The 17,233-nt window shown below is 36.9% G+C and overlaps 1 protein-coding gene across 2 annotated transcripts in view; it reads left to right on the top strand.

The window, feature by feature from the left end:
- The window catches only part of CTDP1 (CTD phosphatase subunit 1), a 101,715-nt gene that overhangs the window by 51,212 nt on the left and 33,270 nt on the right, over positions 1-17,233 (top strand). The window contains exon 12 of one of the 2 annotated variants that reach the window (XM_033512026.1): positions 42-117. The exons of the other annotated variant lie outside the window; for it this stretch is intronic. Coding sequence (XP_033367917.1) covers positions 42-104 — 63 coding nt within the window. The 3' untranslated portion in view covers positions 105-117. The remainder of the gene's footprint in view (positions 1-41; positions 118-17,233) is intronic. 2 annotated transcript variants of the gene reach the window in all.

The following is a 17,233-nucleotide window of genomic DNA, read 5'->3' as shown; positions in this document are numbered from 1 at the left end:
GATACCAGTCCAACCTCTAGCTTTCCCATCTCTTACTTCAGTTAGTGGAGCTGCAGAGATTCCTACCATCTGGTTGGGATATGTGGTCAGCAGCTGCAGAGTGACCACATTGCAAAGGTATGTTCTGTGCACGAGTGCATTTAAGTATACAGATTTTTCTTGAGTGGGAATTGCCTAATGAACTACTTTTGCATCAACATGTTTCTGTTGATTTGGGACGTATTCTGCGCCTTCTTTTCCTTTAACCAAGTCGTAATTTATATGCCATATACAAAGACTGAAATTACAACATTCTGCTCTTATATAAGACCACTTATGCACTTACGTTTTGTCACTCTGCATTTTGCTTTTATCTAAGCAAATTTATCCCTTAATTCCTGGTTTTTATTTCAAGTTAGTGACTGTACCATGCAGTGAATTAGGAGGGAGTGTTTTTCCCCTTCAAATTGTTGAAAACTATTATCTCTGTAAGTGGTTAGCCTCTTGGTTAGTTAAAAAGTACTAATTTAATGTGGAGGATGTGGTCTCTAGAGCAAATAATAGCTGCCTGTGCTCCCTTGGACAATTATCTTGCATATTAACAGTTCTTTGAATTTCCACAACTGCATTTCTCATACAAATATTCTTTTTTGACACCTTAGGATGTACTATGTACAGATGCTAAATTTGGTTAGCTTCTTATAAATTGTACCGTTTTTTGAAGTAAAAAGAATAAACTTATGTGTATATTTTCTGTTGTTAGTGATTGTCATCCAGGCCTTTTGCAAGTGATGAGATCTTGGCTTTGCAGTTGTCAGACAGTTTTCTCTCAAACTGGGTTGTAAAAACAATTTGAAGTAACTTAGTGAAAGTACACCTATTGAGAGGTAAGAAAGGTAAATATGCTGCTCTTCATCGAGACAGTAAGAGACTGTTATGAAAAGGATTTGCCAAAGCATCTTCTGATATAAGCAGACCAGAGGAGACTCAGATTGGCTGGTCTTGGGACATTGGTGCTTCCTGGTACTGTTTCCTTACTGACAGCCGTATTGTCACCTTTCTTCACATGCTGAGTCTCACATGCCCTCTGGCCCCCATGCTCTGGACAGCTTTTTGTTTTCACTGTGCAGTGCTTATTCACCAAATGGCTTTACCCAGCAAGACTACATGTGTTGCTTGTTTGCTTTCACTGGGAGATGAGTTTTCTGGAGAAAAATGGTGAGGGTGCAATGCTAGGAATCAGGTTGCTGGTTTGTCTTCATGAGCAAATGATGGCTGACTGATGCACAAAGAAATGCAATGTAGTTTTTTTTAAAGAACATAATTTGAAACAGTTGTATAAGAAGGAAAGTATATTTACTGCTTCTCCCCTGTTCTACGATTTTGACATTCACCCTTCTCTAATATGGTTAAATAACACAGAAGTAATTGAGCATTAATGTATTATAATGTTAAAGCAATTATTTCACCCATATCTCATCTGATTAGTAGAGATAACTGAATAAAGTTTTCCAATACTATTTTTAATAGTTTGGCAGTGAGATTCAGCAGGGTAGAATTAAGATGCCGGTACAGTGCATTGGAGAGAAGAAAGATGAGCACTTAAAAGAAACTAGCCATCATCTGCCTTTGTTTGTTTTACTTTGAAGAATCCACTTTCAACCGGAAAATGGAAACTACTCTAAAAAGCAGCTATGCTTTTCTCTTTTGTTTTTCAGTTTCAGAACACATAAACATATTTTTTTTTAAAGTTGGTATTGGTTGTGCTTAAATTGTAAATCATCTTCACCAGAAACTTTGACACCCTGATTGTTATTCACCTTATAGAAAGAACACCAAAATACATGTAGTGCAGAGAAGGCTAGGGAGATTCAAATGGATTATCAAAATGTGAAACATATGTTTGCCAATTTTTTTGGTCTGATATTTCTCTGCAGGCCATTATTTTATGCATTAATTGCATAGAGCTGATTGTCTGATAGTTTTGTTTAAGAGGGCATCGTGGTTCAAGCTTGCTTAGCACTTTATAGAAGTGTTTGGAAGGAGGCTTTTTTATGTAACACCATGTTTTACAAGGAGACAACTCATTACCAAAGTAGGAAAAGGATTTTTATTGAAGTTGGTATTATCTCAAGTGGGCAATCAGTTGTGGATCACTTCTGTTTTTCTGCACAGGTTGCCTAGAAAATCCTGTTTAAACACAGATTTTTGGGGTACTTGGATGTCTTACTTTCATTTTAGAGTTATTTTTTTTGAATTTGTATGTCATGAGAAAATATGGGAAACGTACTGTATGTAACCTTTTGGCATTCAGATGACACACAGTATAAATATCTGCATTTTGTAGATAAAAATGGAGACTACCTATATATGTAATAATCAGTTTAATCGCAGTCATGACAAGTTGTTAATTAAAATATGATATAAGACTTTTGAGCAAAATGAACATGATCAGTCTAGTTCTTGGCTGCTCAGGGCGTTAAGGAGAAAATAAAAGCAAATGTTTCACAGAATAAGCCGAGTGGGAAGGACCCACAATGATCACTGAGTCCAGCTCCTGGCCCTGCACAGCACCATCCCCAAGAGTCACACCATGTACTCAAGAGCGTTGTCCAAACACGGCTTGAACTCTGTCAGGCTTGGTGCTGTGACCACTTCCCTGGGGAGACTATTCCAGTGCCCAACCACCCTCTGGGTGAAGAACCTTTTTCTAGGATCTAACCCAACCTCCCCTGACATGACTTCAGGCCATTCTCTCTTTTTTATTGAGACCTCACTTCTATTATGCTTACTTTATTCACAAGCTAAGTACAAATACGTGTGCTACAATAGATATTAGTAATGGACTGCACCAAGTGGACATCAACTAAATAAGTAGCCATGCTTGCTTCAGCATTAACTTCTTTTTGGGGGGTCTGATAAAATCAAAGTAATCAGATTGATAGATTGTCCAAGGAAAAAAGGGAAATCCAAGCAAAACTTAATTATTCCAAGATTGGTTCAATTTACTTTTCAGCAAAGATGCTTATGACATCTTTCATAGTCTTAATACTTTCCTGATTCAATTAACAGTTGATTCAGATCTTGTGCCATTCTCCCAAAGATGTTCACAAAACTGTTTCATTGTAACCTTGGGTTTTTAGGAGAGTAGCTTCTTTTTCCATGTTGCTATCATTCTGTTAAGCATAGAGCAAGAATCATGCAAGTAAGGATAAATTTTGAGCTCTGTGATACTGCAGATATGAACAACTTCTGGCTTTAAAACTATACCTGATTTTATAGCAAATGTGTTATTCTGTTATTCCATATGAAATGGAAGGTTGTTCTATGAAGCTTCTACCTCTAGAATGTATATCCAAGGTGTTGGTTATTCTATAAGAAAGAAGGCTTTTCCATACATTCTCTGAAGGTTTTTCAGCTGACTCTGGTAGCACATTATGTCTCTGCCTGGCCTTAAGGAGAAGCCTTTCTCAGTTGTTTGTTTACCCAGCAAAATGGGGCAAAACCTCTTTAAATAGAGTTCAATAACCTTATTTTAACATATATGTCTACCTCCATATGCTAAATGAATTGCAGCTAGGCTGTCAACACTAATTGGCCACAGTTAAAAATGAGTTGCATGAGCCATGTTAAACAATTTGTAAGCTGATCCCTATCATAATTCTGAGCAGCTGCATACAGGGCCTGATTGAGCCTCATCACGAGTCTAACATGTTTTTACATTTAAATTTGAGCTGTTACTCTCTATGATTGATATTTAAAGGTGTCTGCTCAAGTCCCAGTCTAAGTCTGAACTGTTCTTTTATAACTGGGGGTTTTTGTTGTTTTATCAAGATCTTCTGATACTTGTATTTCAACATACAAAGAAATATAGATATGCAATATAGCATAATGTAAGCTAAGTGCTGCGAAGAATCTTTGCAAACATTTTCATAATGCTAGTCTGCTAGCAAACTTAATTTGTGGTTGGAATTCTGGGGCAATAAAAATACAAGTCCCTTTTGGATGCACAAAGTCTGGGTTATTTCTACATACAGCATTGAATGACAGTTTAGTTTGTACTATTAATCAGCTGATCTTGATCATAAGGTGACTTACTGTTAAATTTAACTTACGCATAATTGCAATTGCTTGCTTCAGAAACATTTTCAAGGGAAAGCATCTCTGCTTTGATAGTCTTTGTTCTTTCAGCTTTGGGCACACTGAATACAGCCACTCTGTGTCCTTCAAGTGTTCTAATTCCTGTGTCAGCACCACTATTTCCATTCCATGTACAACTTTAACAGAGGTCAGGAAAAGCTGCAGAACTAGAGCCCCCTACTGATGTACAAAATTCTCTGCAGTGATTAGTTGCAAAATGACTAATTACCTGAATGGCTGTGCTGCATTAACTTTTTCATGTCTACAGTAGTGGCATTAATTTTAGATCTTGAGAGAACACCACTGTTACTCTGTATTGTTGCAGGGTTTGTATATGAGCTTGCACTTTCTAATTGCCAGGGGTCACAGTCAGCTCTGGACAATATTCCTGTCAATCCTTGTAGCAAATATGATGATACTGCTTTCTCTGGGATTAACACAGACAGCTGCCTATCCCAGATATTTCAATGCTCCAACATCAAACTTGCTTCATCCCAGAGGTATTGAGGACTGAATATAGCTGCCATACCATGATAGAGAGATCATATCAGATCATAACTTGCATGGTATTCAATCACCTTAATATTGAGCTTGCTGTAGAAACAGACCACTCTTCAGCTGCTGGGCTTATCTTTCACTGTATTATGGATTGCATCTTTTCCTTAATTTACTCCATGCCTAATTGTGGCTATTGAGTAGGCTAGTTACACAGGATGCTTCCATATACACAGTGCTCATATTTTAGCTCTACTTCCCTTAAAAGCTACAGAGTCAAGCAGTCCCATTACCCAGTTCAGTAGAAACTGTTTCAAAACTGCTCTGTCTTCACTGTCATCCTTAAATTTCTCATAAAACCAGAAATAGTTTTCTCCAATGCTTATTATTTGAGGTGGTTATGTTAGCTTGTGCATATTGATAGCGATCTCTTACTTCTTGTAACAATAAAACCAAGCTAATCAGGCTTATTGAAGAGGGAAGTTATGACAAATAATGCTTCATTAAGCCAGCGGATGTCTGCCAATGCTAAGTTAAAATAAGCAAGTCAAAGCAGATCCAAGTTGGCTTACCCATCTTAGGGGTGGGTTTGTTCATAGTATGTGTGAATAAATCTATACTGAACACGGCATATCAGTGTTTTTACAGCAGTGGTTTTAAGCTGGTAAGCTTTACTGTATCCCAGTTGCTCTAGAAAGCAATTGTTTGAGTTTCTTTGCAGTTATGTGATAATTGCAGAAAGCTTGTGCATGCAGGTAAATTAAAGCAGCTTTTTTGCCTGTCTTTTGTTCTCACCATAATGTTTTCCATTTTACTTTGACTGTGACTTCTGAACAGCTTTATATCCTGCTAAACAAGAAGTAGAGGAGTCCTCTGAAAAGGAAAAAAAAACCATATTTTTCTCTGAAATATGAATGTAGTGATGAATATTCAGTCCCTCTAAGCAAAAGCTATGCTTTCAGTTAACCTTGTGCTGGTGAAACCCAGCGCTATGCTAAGAGAGAATCTTGTTAAAACATGTGATAGCAACTCATTGAGAGAAAGCTTTGAAAGCTGAGATGCAAAAAAGAGGAGGGTGGTGTGCATATTGTATCAGCAATTCTTTTTATGCTTTTATGTATCTTCTTTTTAGGGTGATGATTGCTTAGGTTCTTAAATCTTCTGAAGTCTGTAATTATGGCTGTTCTACTACATTTTCTGATCATGTTAAAGCAGTAAGACTGCATTTCTGACTGTGCAATAAGACTGCATTTCTGGTTGCAGCATTTCAGAAGTTTAGTGTTTGCCTCTGAGCTGAAGCACATTAGAGCCTCAAAGGTAGTTTAAATAATCTGTAATTCAGGTTGAAGTGTTTGAAAATTAGTTAAAATCAAGTTCAGTTCCCTCCCACTCTTGGTTTTCTCATTGTAATGAAATAACCAAATGGGTTAAGCCCTGAATGCTTCTCAGCAGTTTTTAAGGATAATGTGCTAACTATACTTGCAGGTTGGCTACACTATTAACTAATACCTTTGGGGATGACTTAAAAAAAATGTGTAGATTAGTGACGTAGTACTTCTTTCCTAAAAGCTAAGATTTTCTGTTCAGAAATGCAAGCTGCAAAAACCTGGATCACATCCCATATTAAGAAAAAAAGTACTATTTTAAACTCCATCCACCAGTTCAGCAGGTATTTCTAGATAAAATAGTGAGTATGTGTTGAGAAGTGTCCCATTCTCTTTTAAAAACCATTTGGGCTATTAAGCTGCATTGATGAAGCAAACCTGTCCATTCCTTTTCAGAGCTGCCTCCCTGCATCAGCTGGGCCAGAGGGCAAGTTTTAGCAGTAGATGACACTTCATCCTAGCTGACTGCCTAGGAATCCCATTGCTTATTAGGTTTGGGCCATCAGTATGCTATCCTCTACAATATGCTCTTGGAGGAGAACACTAGGTGTGTTCAGCATCTCTAGATTATTTTGTGCTTTAAAGTGAAACTACATGAGAGCAGATACCATCAAGAGATCACTTGACAGTATTTTGATGTTCAAAAAATAGCTCTAAAATGAAGTTTATGTCCAAAAAAAGGCTTGCTCTGGGGGTTTGATTAGAAGCAGTACAAGTGGACGAAGTATTTTTTGTGATAAATTATTTTTACCCAAATGTCTATGTCTTTATATAACCTAAATAGTATAAAACCAGGTTGGGAGCTCAGAAATTGTATAATTCCTTGACAGTAACATACTGCTATCATGCTGCCCTCAGCACTTCATTAGCAGAGACTACTGATGTCTACCCTTGGCAGTGAAGTGTCAGAAAAGATCACTCAGAGCCTAGACTTTGTGCCCTCTTTAATTGCAATGTGTCATTTTTAATAGAATGTTAGGATTTCTAACTTAATATGTCAGTGGTATTTTGTGACAGTATTTAAACAACTTGTGCAAGTGTTTTTTCATTAGCAAATTAGTTTTTTTTTAAAGAAATTTAGATTGTGCATGTCTCTTGCTAAATCTCTAGGAGTAAGAAGAAAGTTGTGAAAACCTCTGGCAAAACTGTGCTTCATTTAATAGCCATACTGACAGTTCTTGGAGTCTTGCAAAATTATAAGACAAAGCTGTTCTTTGCAGTGTATCAGCAAGGCATACTTTCTACTTTAAAGGAGGGGTAGCTTTGGGAACAAAAAGTGATACTGTCTGTTTTTTTTAAACAGGCGAGCAATAAAGCTGTAGGCTGCTACAGCTTTTTAACTTGTTACTATAAAGTTTTGCAAGAGCTGTAGCGACACATGCATATAGCAAGCTGAAATCCCTGAAATATCCACCTGTGTTAAAGAAAAAGGGGACAGGTATGAGCACTTCTAGTCTTTACCAGGCCTTTTTTGTTGGCTGTGCAAAGACTACAGTGATGTTAGTCTTTGTTCATCTTGCACACTTGATAGTTTCTGTGAATTAAAGAACACCAAAGATGTATTTTTAAAAGAATTTTCTCCTTGTTCCTTTCTCTTCTGTCTAGGATTTTATATACATTACTATTCTGTTTGTATAGCACCAACAGACACTCCTAGGTATTCCAGTCTCTGGATATTGAAATAGTCTTTTGCTCCCAATTCTTTTAGAGTCTTTTTGTAGAAATAAGTGCTACCACCTGGTGACTCACTCACTGCCTCATTCCTTTAAGGTGAAGGTTTGCCTAAAGTGAAATCAGAAAACTTAGTAAGATGTGTCACTTGAACTTGAGCATGCAGCTTGAGTTCCTGTTCTGTTGCAGGTTTGTTTTCGCGGTTTTTTTAGGACATGCGGGTAGAGGTAAACTGGAAAGATGGACCAGTGACACAAATTTTACTCTTCAGAAGAGAATTTGCTGATAGTACCAATAGGCTGCATGGTTTGGTTCAACAGATTATGAAATTCTGTATTGGTCACAAAAGACCATACAATAATACAGTCTTCTGCTGCTCCAGTTGTGGCTACAGATTTAATAGAGATGCTCCTCCAGTTTTTATAGCTGCTTATTCCTGCTGTGGTGTACTGTTACTGCTTGTGTGGTAGTGTAGAGGTAAAATGAAGTGGGACAGGGAAGCGGTGTAGCTAAGCAGTAACCTAACTTTAAAAAGCAGTTGAAGGTCACTAAGCTGCTTCTGTCTGAGATGTCCTCACACAATGAGCAAGGGGATAGTTTTGTTGCATCACTCTACAGCAGGACACTTCAAGTGTCAGTCCCTTCTGCCTTCTTGCTTCTGCTCCTCTTGCAAGACCATGAGATCTTGAAACCCTGTGGTTGAATTTAAATGTACCATCTATTTGTTGAAGATTAAATCAATTGTGTTTCTGCTTGATGATTGGTAGTGTTACACAGGGCGGGGAAAAAACTTCGGATAAATCTAAATTCATTTTCCTTTTTCATGCTCAGTTCTTGTCTTGTAATTTCAGAGTTCTTACCATGGTTCTCTGAGAAAAAGGAAATTACGAGTTTTGAATTTATATAAAAAAAGCTAAACTCTAGCATGCCCTGTAATGGTTTTATTTCCATATTATTAAGGTATCAACCCTTCAGAGATCAGAAATGAATGCTTAAGATTTAATGGTTAATTTTCTGTCCTAGTAGAAAAAGGTTTGCTGTATTAAACCTCTTGCCTGGAGCTCCCCCAAGATCCAAACTAGCGGGTTTTCTTTAGAAACTGTGTACCCTTTTAAACTCATAGCAACTCATTAAATGACGGTGATGAGAGTTCAGCAGCTGTCAACAACAGCATGAGAGTTTAAAAAAGACAAAGGAGAACAATTCCCAAAGATGTGCAGTGATGGGGCAGGAGACAGCAGACACTAATTGCAACAAGGATTACTTTGGCTCTTAATAATGAAAAACCTTCTTAACTCAAGGGTGATCAAACTTTGAAAGAAGTTTCCAGGAGTGGTCCTAGATCTTCATATTTGAAGATATTTAAAATGTTCCTGTACAAAGCTTGGAGGGACTTTATAGAGGTGGTCTGACTTCAAGCAAGGGAGCAGGATAAGCTGACCATCAGAAATCCATTCCAACTTAAATTATTCTGTGATTGTAGGTGTTTACAGACTAACAGACTCAGTTTCCCATAAGATGTTTTTCACATAAAGGATGGGCTAATTGAGATAGGAAAAGCAAGATTGATATTTTGTGTAGTGGAAATGCTGAGCACTCAAATGGTTTCCATTTCCTTCAAGCTTGCAAGTATGAAGCATGTTTACTAGTCAAACCCTGTGGTTTTTCAGTGGTGGAACTGATACTGAAGAGCATTCCAGTTCATAATTGAGTATATAAATGTATAGCCTTTTCTGACCAGCTTTGGTTCCAGCAGAATGCATTTTAATTTACATGTAGTCATACAGGACATACAAGTCAATCTCTAAATTAATGATATGTGAAAGAAATCTCATGAAAGCTTTTTTCAAGGGTTTGGTAATATTACTTAAACTATTTAGAACAATTGTTTTCAATTTGCCAAAGTAGTTATAATAACACTGCCAGATTTGATATTCTAACCTGAAGCATGCCTTTATGAAAATCAAGATAGGACAAAGGTAGTTTTCAGTGTATGGAGATGTAAATAGAGGAAGAGTACTTCTTCTGTTTAATCATGAACAAGACTAATAATTTCTGATATTTCTGATTCATTACCTTCTCTGATGAGCCAGTGGTAATTGTGGTAGAGTACAGTGAAATCTGCACTTGAAGTGTTTGAGACACTTGCATAAATGCATTGGGTGACACTAAAAATTGAGTCAGAAATTTGAAAGGGGGAAAAAAGCACTCTAATGCTAAAGCAAAAAAAAACAGATGAGACAGAATGTGAAAGACAAGTTCTTCTGAGGTTATTCAGAAGAAATGGGACCGAGTTACATCACACATTATCCCTTAAATTTTACGTACTGAGGGACAATTTAACCTAATTCAGACAGCTTGTCCTTCCGGTGACATCTTTGTATAAGAACATCTTTTGTTTCAAAGTGACTTAAATTCAGCCCAAATCTCTTAATACAGACTGTGTCTATTGTAGGAAAGTTTAATTGTCCACATGCATTATGCCCTAATATAACCTCTCAAAATTCATGCTGAAATACTGGCTAGCTTTTTTGAAGACATGGGTGGTAATATCTTGCTCCTCAGTTAACTGTACGTAAACATTCAGCTGGCAGGAATAAACATTTAAAAAGTTTTTCAGTTCATTGAGGAAAAGAGTGAAATGAAAACTTTTCATATAAAGAAAAAATTAAGGTCAAAGCTAAACTAAAAGTTATTAGATATTTCCATATTTGGAAAAAGATTTGTGGTGTCAAACTAAGTGGATTCTTTTCTGTGCAGTAAGGTCATGGTGCAAGCCACAGTTGCTTATAGCTATGATTGTGACCTGAAAAAGTCATTTGCTGCAGAGGAGACAGTGTTCTGTTCACCATGTCAGCAGAGGATTGCTTCCCTGCAAAGAACCCCAGGGCAAAACTCTTCCAACTATTTGCTTCTTTGCCTTACCTAAGGCCAGAACTTTTCATAAATAATGGCCAGCAACAGACTAAAAACACATTCTTTCTTTGAAGGGTGGCTGTAGATCATGCTCTTACTCACTGGCCCTTAACTTACGTTGTTGGAGCCTTTTCTGGAATTTTGGCATAGATATTTTCAGCAGTCTAAATTGAAGAATCATTGCATTTAGCAGTCACAGAGCTCTTATGTATGCTAGGGTGTCACTGTTTCGGAAATGCTGCAACCAAAGGAGCAGAGGGCTCCACACTTGCTGCCTCCAGCAGGCTCAGGCTGTCTCTTCTCTCCCAGCCATAAGCTGATGGGCAGGGAAGGTGGAGTTGGAATGCTGTTCTTGTTTTCAAGTGGCTCACATCAAGTCTGTCCTCCTGGATAGGTGAACAACTGTATTCTGGCCACAGCTACTGTGGTAATTTTTTTATCTTAGACTTCACCCTTCAAAAAAAATTACAGAGAAGATTTACACGCCTATTGCTATTTAACGATCTTTTGGCAGAGGATTTCTTTTGAAAACAGAATAAAGGAAAAGAAGATTAGAGTTATGGATGGCTTTATAATCAGAAAAAGCCATAGCTTGCAGGCTCCAGTGATGTCCCTGACTCAGGAGGCTTTAGAGAAATGATCATATTATCTCCCTTGAGACATTTTATTTATAGAGAATTAAAAAATTGTTGTGAATATTAAAATAAGTAACTTCTAGTCTGTGTGATCTTAATTTAAATTTCGCAAATTAGTAGTTAGGAATGGGACTTTTCCTCTTTACAGCATCAGTGAAGTGTTACAAATTTAATGAAAGAAAGCAATTTTCATTTTACTAATAATCAGAGAATCGTATAACAGTTTGGATTGGAAGGAACTTAGGTCATCTTGTTCCAGCCCCTCTGCCATGGCACTTAGATCATCTTGTTCCAACTTCCCTGCCTTGGCCAGGAACAGCTTTCTCTAGATCAGGTTGTGCTGAGCCCCATCCAACCTGGCCTTGAACACTTTCAGGGGTATGGCATCCACAGCTTCTCTGGGCTGTTCCAGTGATTCACCATCCTCACAGGGAAGAATTCCTCCTGATACCCAATCTAAATCTGTCCTCTTTCAACTGAAAGCCATTTCCCCTTGATCCATAATAAAATGTATGTTTCAGAAGGACTTCTGAATCCTTAAGTCAGCACTTGACACACCCTAATTATCAAGGAAGGATTGCACCTTGTTTCTTTTAGCAGTTTCACATATTTGCTCTAGGCATCTTAAGAATGTTTATAAGGTTTCCACTCAAATCTAGACACAGCTCTCCAGCTGGGAAATTCAAAGTTTTAAATGGCATTTTTTGAAGAATCAATCCCATTCAATCATAAACAAGGACACAGGACAGTAATTGGTGTTGCTTTTTAATAATCATATTGGTATGCAGTCTGTAAGTGACATTTTATTTCATTCTAGTCAAAGTATTAACTGCAGTAGTAAAGCCCAAATATATAGTGCAGCTGTAGTTGCAGTTAACCTTACTTTTCATTTGCAGAGGTTAAGTGGTCAGATTATCAGAGGCAGTGGGTTTTGTTTTTTTCCCTTCACATCCACCTTTGAGGAGCACAGTCTGTTGCCCAGGGCTGCAATTGAAACTTGTGATGGCATTGTAGCCAGTGCTGTCAGCAACATTGGAGCTCCAGCTATTTGGGCTGCACTGCTGCTTCATTTCCCATCAGGGTCCCAGTGCAGCCTCCAGGGATTGAGGTGGGGCTCCTTGTGAGTAACGTCAAAATGGTGTTTTTAAATTGCTGGTTTTCAAATTTGAGCACAGCAGCTATTGAGCCAAGGCTTTTTCTTTTCACATAATTGCTTTTCATCCTGAAACTGAAAGGTTATTACCAGGAGCTGCTAATATTTCTATGTGCAGTTTGATAACAGTAGGTGAAAATAATTCTAGACCACAAGTGTCAGGGAGCACAAGTTACAGGTTTGGTTTTGCTCTCATTCTAAAGGCCTGACTTTGAATAGAACTCAGAAATCTGTTTACTGCATAAACTAAAAAATGTTACCCATGGTTAATGCCCCTTCACAGAAGAAAAAGGCAATCACCTCCCACTCAAAAATATACCATAAAGTCTTTAGAAAAGCAAAATGTATTTTAAATATACTTTTTGAGCGTGGAAATCTTATTCTGGGACTTCAGCTACCAAGGAACAAAGCAGCAATGTCTTTATTTCATTAATACTTGTCTATTACAAATAGACAGTAAAATGTTGTCATGTTTCTTTAATTGCAGGTGAAGAAACTACTGGTAAATATATATCATTGAGGGTGTCTTTTTGTTGAAAGGTAGACACAAAAGGTGTTTATGAATATAAATACAGTAAGTGATAAAGATTACAAAGAAAAACACATTCCCTTATTTTGAAACTATTTGGATATTCTGAAAGCTTGTCATAAGACTACTTTACACCATTAAAACCAGATCCTTTGTTGAATTTATTCACAGAGTAAATAACTGCTAATCTGTGATCATTAACACAAATTCACTTGAATTCAGGTATTTTTTCTTATTCTAGGAAAGGTTTGTTTTGTTTTGGAATTTCAGTTGAACTCTGTCTTTAAATACTACTATAATTCTCTACACTTTGATTTTCCTTTTTTGCTGTTCGGCTTCACTAGAAATTAAGAATATTTTATAAGTATGTTGTTGATCTCAGCCCTTTTTATCAGGGGAACAATGCAACACATATATGTATAAACTAGATTAATCCTGTATTCAGTTGAAGATCCCATTCAAATAGGCAGCTATCACAGAAACTTTACTCTGGCATATAAAGTTGCATCATTAGCACCTGATCTTGCTTAAGTTTGACATATGGGCAACATCTGTATCATGCTGTTTAGCACAGAACCCAGTGGGGTTTTAAATTAAGAGGGCTGCCCATGAAAGTTAAGTGACCCATCACTTCACTTTCTGCCTCCTGCTCCTGTAGGGGCTGTGTCACTCCTGTCATGGCCTCTCACTCTTCTTAGCCAAACTGCGCTTCTTTTATGTCGAGCAGTGAAATTTTCCAAGTCAGTTGCACAAACATCAGTTCTTCTGTCCCTCTCTTGGTAAACCTTTCCTTGCTCTACCAAATGCCTGGTGTATGCTTAGAGGAGCTTGAGGAAAGAGAGGACAAGCATTTGTGATTGTGCCACAGAAACGATTTGTCAAGTGATTGTGTGCACTGTGTAGAGAGCACTGTTGGGTGACCTCTTGTAAGCTGGGTTATGGAAATAAAACCACCTGCTTTAGATTTATTGGGGCTGTATTAATTCCTGCAAATTACTTTCTAGTGTGGAGTTAATAAACTTTTACATTATTAGTATTATTAGTATTATTTACATTTATTTTGCCACAGACAGAACAGTTTTATTTTCACACCTTTGCCCTGGAAGGTTTGAAAGTTCAGTGTTCAGCTCCAGAAGGATGGAGCCACCGCTCTCTTTAGTTTGGTTTGCAATCTAATACCACCATTCACTGTTAATTTCACATGCTCGCAAGTGCTGGTTAGTTTGTAGTTTTCACCTACCTCCTCTTGGTCTTCTCATTTTGCTACTCTTTTAAAGTTTCTAAAATAGTTGGCTGATTTCTGTAATGTACTAAAAAGTAATAGTTTGGGACAAAGCAGAAGGGAATGTTGGAAGGGGAGCCTAGGATAAAGATTTCAGTATCCTCTTGGAGTTATTCTTTGACTTTATATAACATGGAAGTGGGGTGGGGGGAAATGTAAGGTACATATTGAAACCTTTTGACACATTCAGATGGCAGACTATATTAGTTTTTGGAAGTTCTTCCTAAAATAAAATGCTTTCAACACAATCTCAAAAAAATGGTCAGAACACACAGGTTTTATGCTGAAATGGAGTTGGATTTTAGCTGTGCTTACTGCCAATACAAATTGCTTGCATTGTTTACAATGAACAGCCGTTTTTGTGGCAGTAGAAATAGACCTAAAGAGCTCCTTGTAAATACTTGGTGGTTTTTTCTGTTTCTCCCTTAACTTACACAATCAGTTGGAGCAAAACTCTTTTTGGAAAGACTGGTGGGATGGGGCAGAAACGTGTATCCTTTGTGCAGTACTGGAGCACAAAGTTTACTGCTGTTTATGAAACCTATTTGTTGATTTTTTTCTGTAATTCCAGTCAAGAGGTGTTTCAGACAATTGTACCGCTTTTAATAGATCTTTTAAGCAGTTGCAAGTGTTGTCCTGTTGGCTGTCTAAGGTAGCTTCTCAGTTCTATTAAAGCTTGAATTCTAAAGTACTTGCTAGTTGAAAAACAAGAATTAAAGTTTATTTACAGCTCCTTTTTGTTCTTAAATGTATAGTTTGTATTACTGTGTATATAGTAGTTATTTCCAAAAACTGTATCATCATAGCTCTCCGTCATATCCATAAATCTGTATCAGAGCATTGCCTGTAACTTAACTTCAGGAAAAAATTTACTCATAGCAGTTTCTTTTTTGTTGTATTTCTTGGAGTCTTGATTAATTTTGAATGCATAAACTCAACCTCTGGAGTAAAAACTTTCAGCTGATCTGGTTAGTTAGTACTGCGGAAGGCTTTGACTCATCAAAGCTTTAGGTACTTTTCAGCTCTTAATTGGAGAATGAGACTAAAAATCTCATTGTTCTTTGGTCTTTATACTTTGCATGAGTGTATGCTCTGCACCTCCTAAATGAGAAAGAAAATAGCTTTGTCACTTAAGGACCTTTACTGGCTTTTATAATTGAGTGTTTGAAAGAGTTGTCAGGCTTTTGATTCTATTGCTGAATTGAACAACTTTGTCATTTTCAAGGGATGAATCATTTTTATTTTTCAATGTTAATCATTGTTGCTGTGTTATAAAAGTCTATTTCAAAGGCAGCTGCTGTGCATGTTAAAGCAGTAAGCATCCCTTCACTGGATCTTATCAGTAAGATTTGGTGTTAGCTGCATTTTCTTCTGAAGTGTTATATGTTCCATTTATATTAATCATATAAATCCAATCACATAAGCTGAAGCTATAGTTGGTACTTGGTACATCTGTATCTGTCATGTTATGAATCAGTTTGAAAGTTTCCTCTGTTCTTTGAACTTTCTTATTTATTCAAAGTTAGTGATAGGTATAGATATATATTTGGTGTGTAGATATTAATGAAGTCGTTTTGCCTATTAACTTGTTCAAGTGACATGGGCTGAAATCTCACTGCCTCAATGAAAATATAGCTTGTTTTCCATTTCTTCTGAGAATTGTGGAAGATGAAGATGTAATACATTTTTCAGCACATTTGCAATTTAGCCAATAATTACCAGGAATCAATGTTTTGGGGGCCTTTCTAGTTAGAGATTTGTAGGCACCATCACACATAGTTTTCATAGGAATGATTTTTGAAATTTTATATATTTCTATGATTTATACATGAATTTTAGATGGCCTTTCAGAGAAATGGCATATATATGTGTACAACTAATTCTGCTAATGGTAATATTAAATGTCATTTCAGACTTCAAACAAATAATGTTATCATTGTACAAGATGAGAGAAAAACAGACATGGCAGTAACTAGACTACTAGTCTGTCAAAACTGTTCACACAAAGTAGATTTTAAATTACTATCAAACTTCAGATTGAGAGAGGTATCTGTAATACTGAATGTCTATTAGCCTAACTTTATCCTTTTAAAACCTTAACATATTTTGTAGTGAGAACGTAGTTTTAAACATAAGACCTTCTGGAAAAGTATTGCTTTGGAATGAAGGACTGTAATTTTAAATGATGTGCAGGAAAGGAGTTGTTAGAGCTGTGGATCTGTGCTGTCAGTCACTGGCCATGTCAGCTACCTGGTGTGTCTTCTACCAAAGCTATGCAGGCAGGGTCTTCCTGCCATCCCATACCAAGCTGTAATTCTTAAAACACTTGAGACTTTGACTGTGTTCTGTGCATACAGAAAAATCCCCATCCTGTGTGCTTCACATTCTTCTCCTTGGTTCACTGTTGGCTTATCTCTAGCAGTGCTTTTAGTCTTCCTGACCTTTAATTGCATCCCATGATTCTTATTTGCCATGCATATGACAACTTCTGCTCACAGGAAAAACATTTTTGAACTAATGTAATTTGATTTGACACAGCAATTCCTACAGTTTTTACCTGAAACTGCCATCTGGATTTAGATGTGCTAAACTGGTTTGCAGTTCCTTTTAATGAGCTGAAGAAATTAAAGGTCCACTAATGAATGACCAGATATAACTGACTTTCTTACAGCTTTCTTTTTGTTTTTGGATTTATTCATGTAAAAGCAGAAGATAAACAACCATTTAGTCCATTTTCATGTGCAGATATTTTTCTTCTTGATAAAGCAGATGTGGATTAGTGAAAACAAAGAGTAGTAGTGAAGCATATTTAAATTCATGTTGAGATAAGCTGCTTCTATGAAAAATTCTTAAATATCAGTAAAGAAATACTCACACATTACTTATTTCCATGTTTTCTGCCAGTCACAAAAATTGAGAGACAGGGTGGGATCTTCACCTGTGTTTTCTTATGTTTTCATCTCTTTCTGAAGGTTGAATACTAACTCAAAGAGTATATAACCTTTTGAAGCTCATTAGGGTGACTTCATGAGTGTGATTTGCTTTTAA

The sequence above is a fragment of the Parus major genome, chromosome 2 (assembly GCF_001522545.3).
Source record: "Parus major isolate Abel chromosome 2, Parus_major1.1, whole genome shotgun sequence".
NCBI lineage: Eukaryota > Metazoa > Chordata > Aves > Passeriformes > Paridae > Parus > Parus major.
Note: the sequence above shows the minus strand (reverse complement) of the source record. Positions and strands in the feature narration are given on the sequence as shown.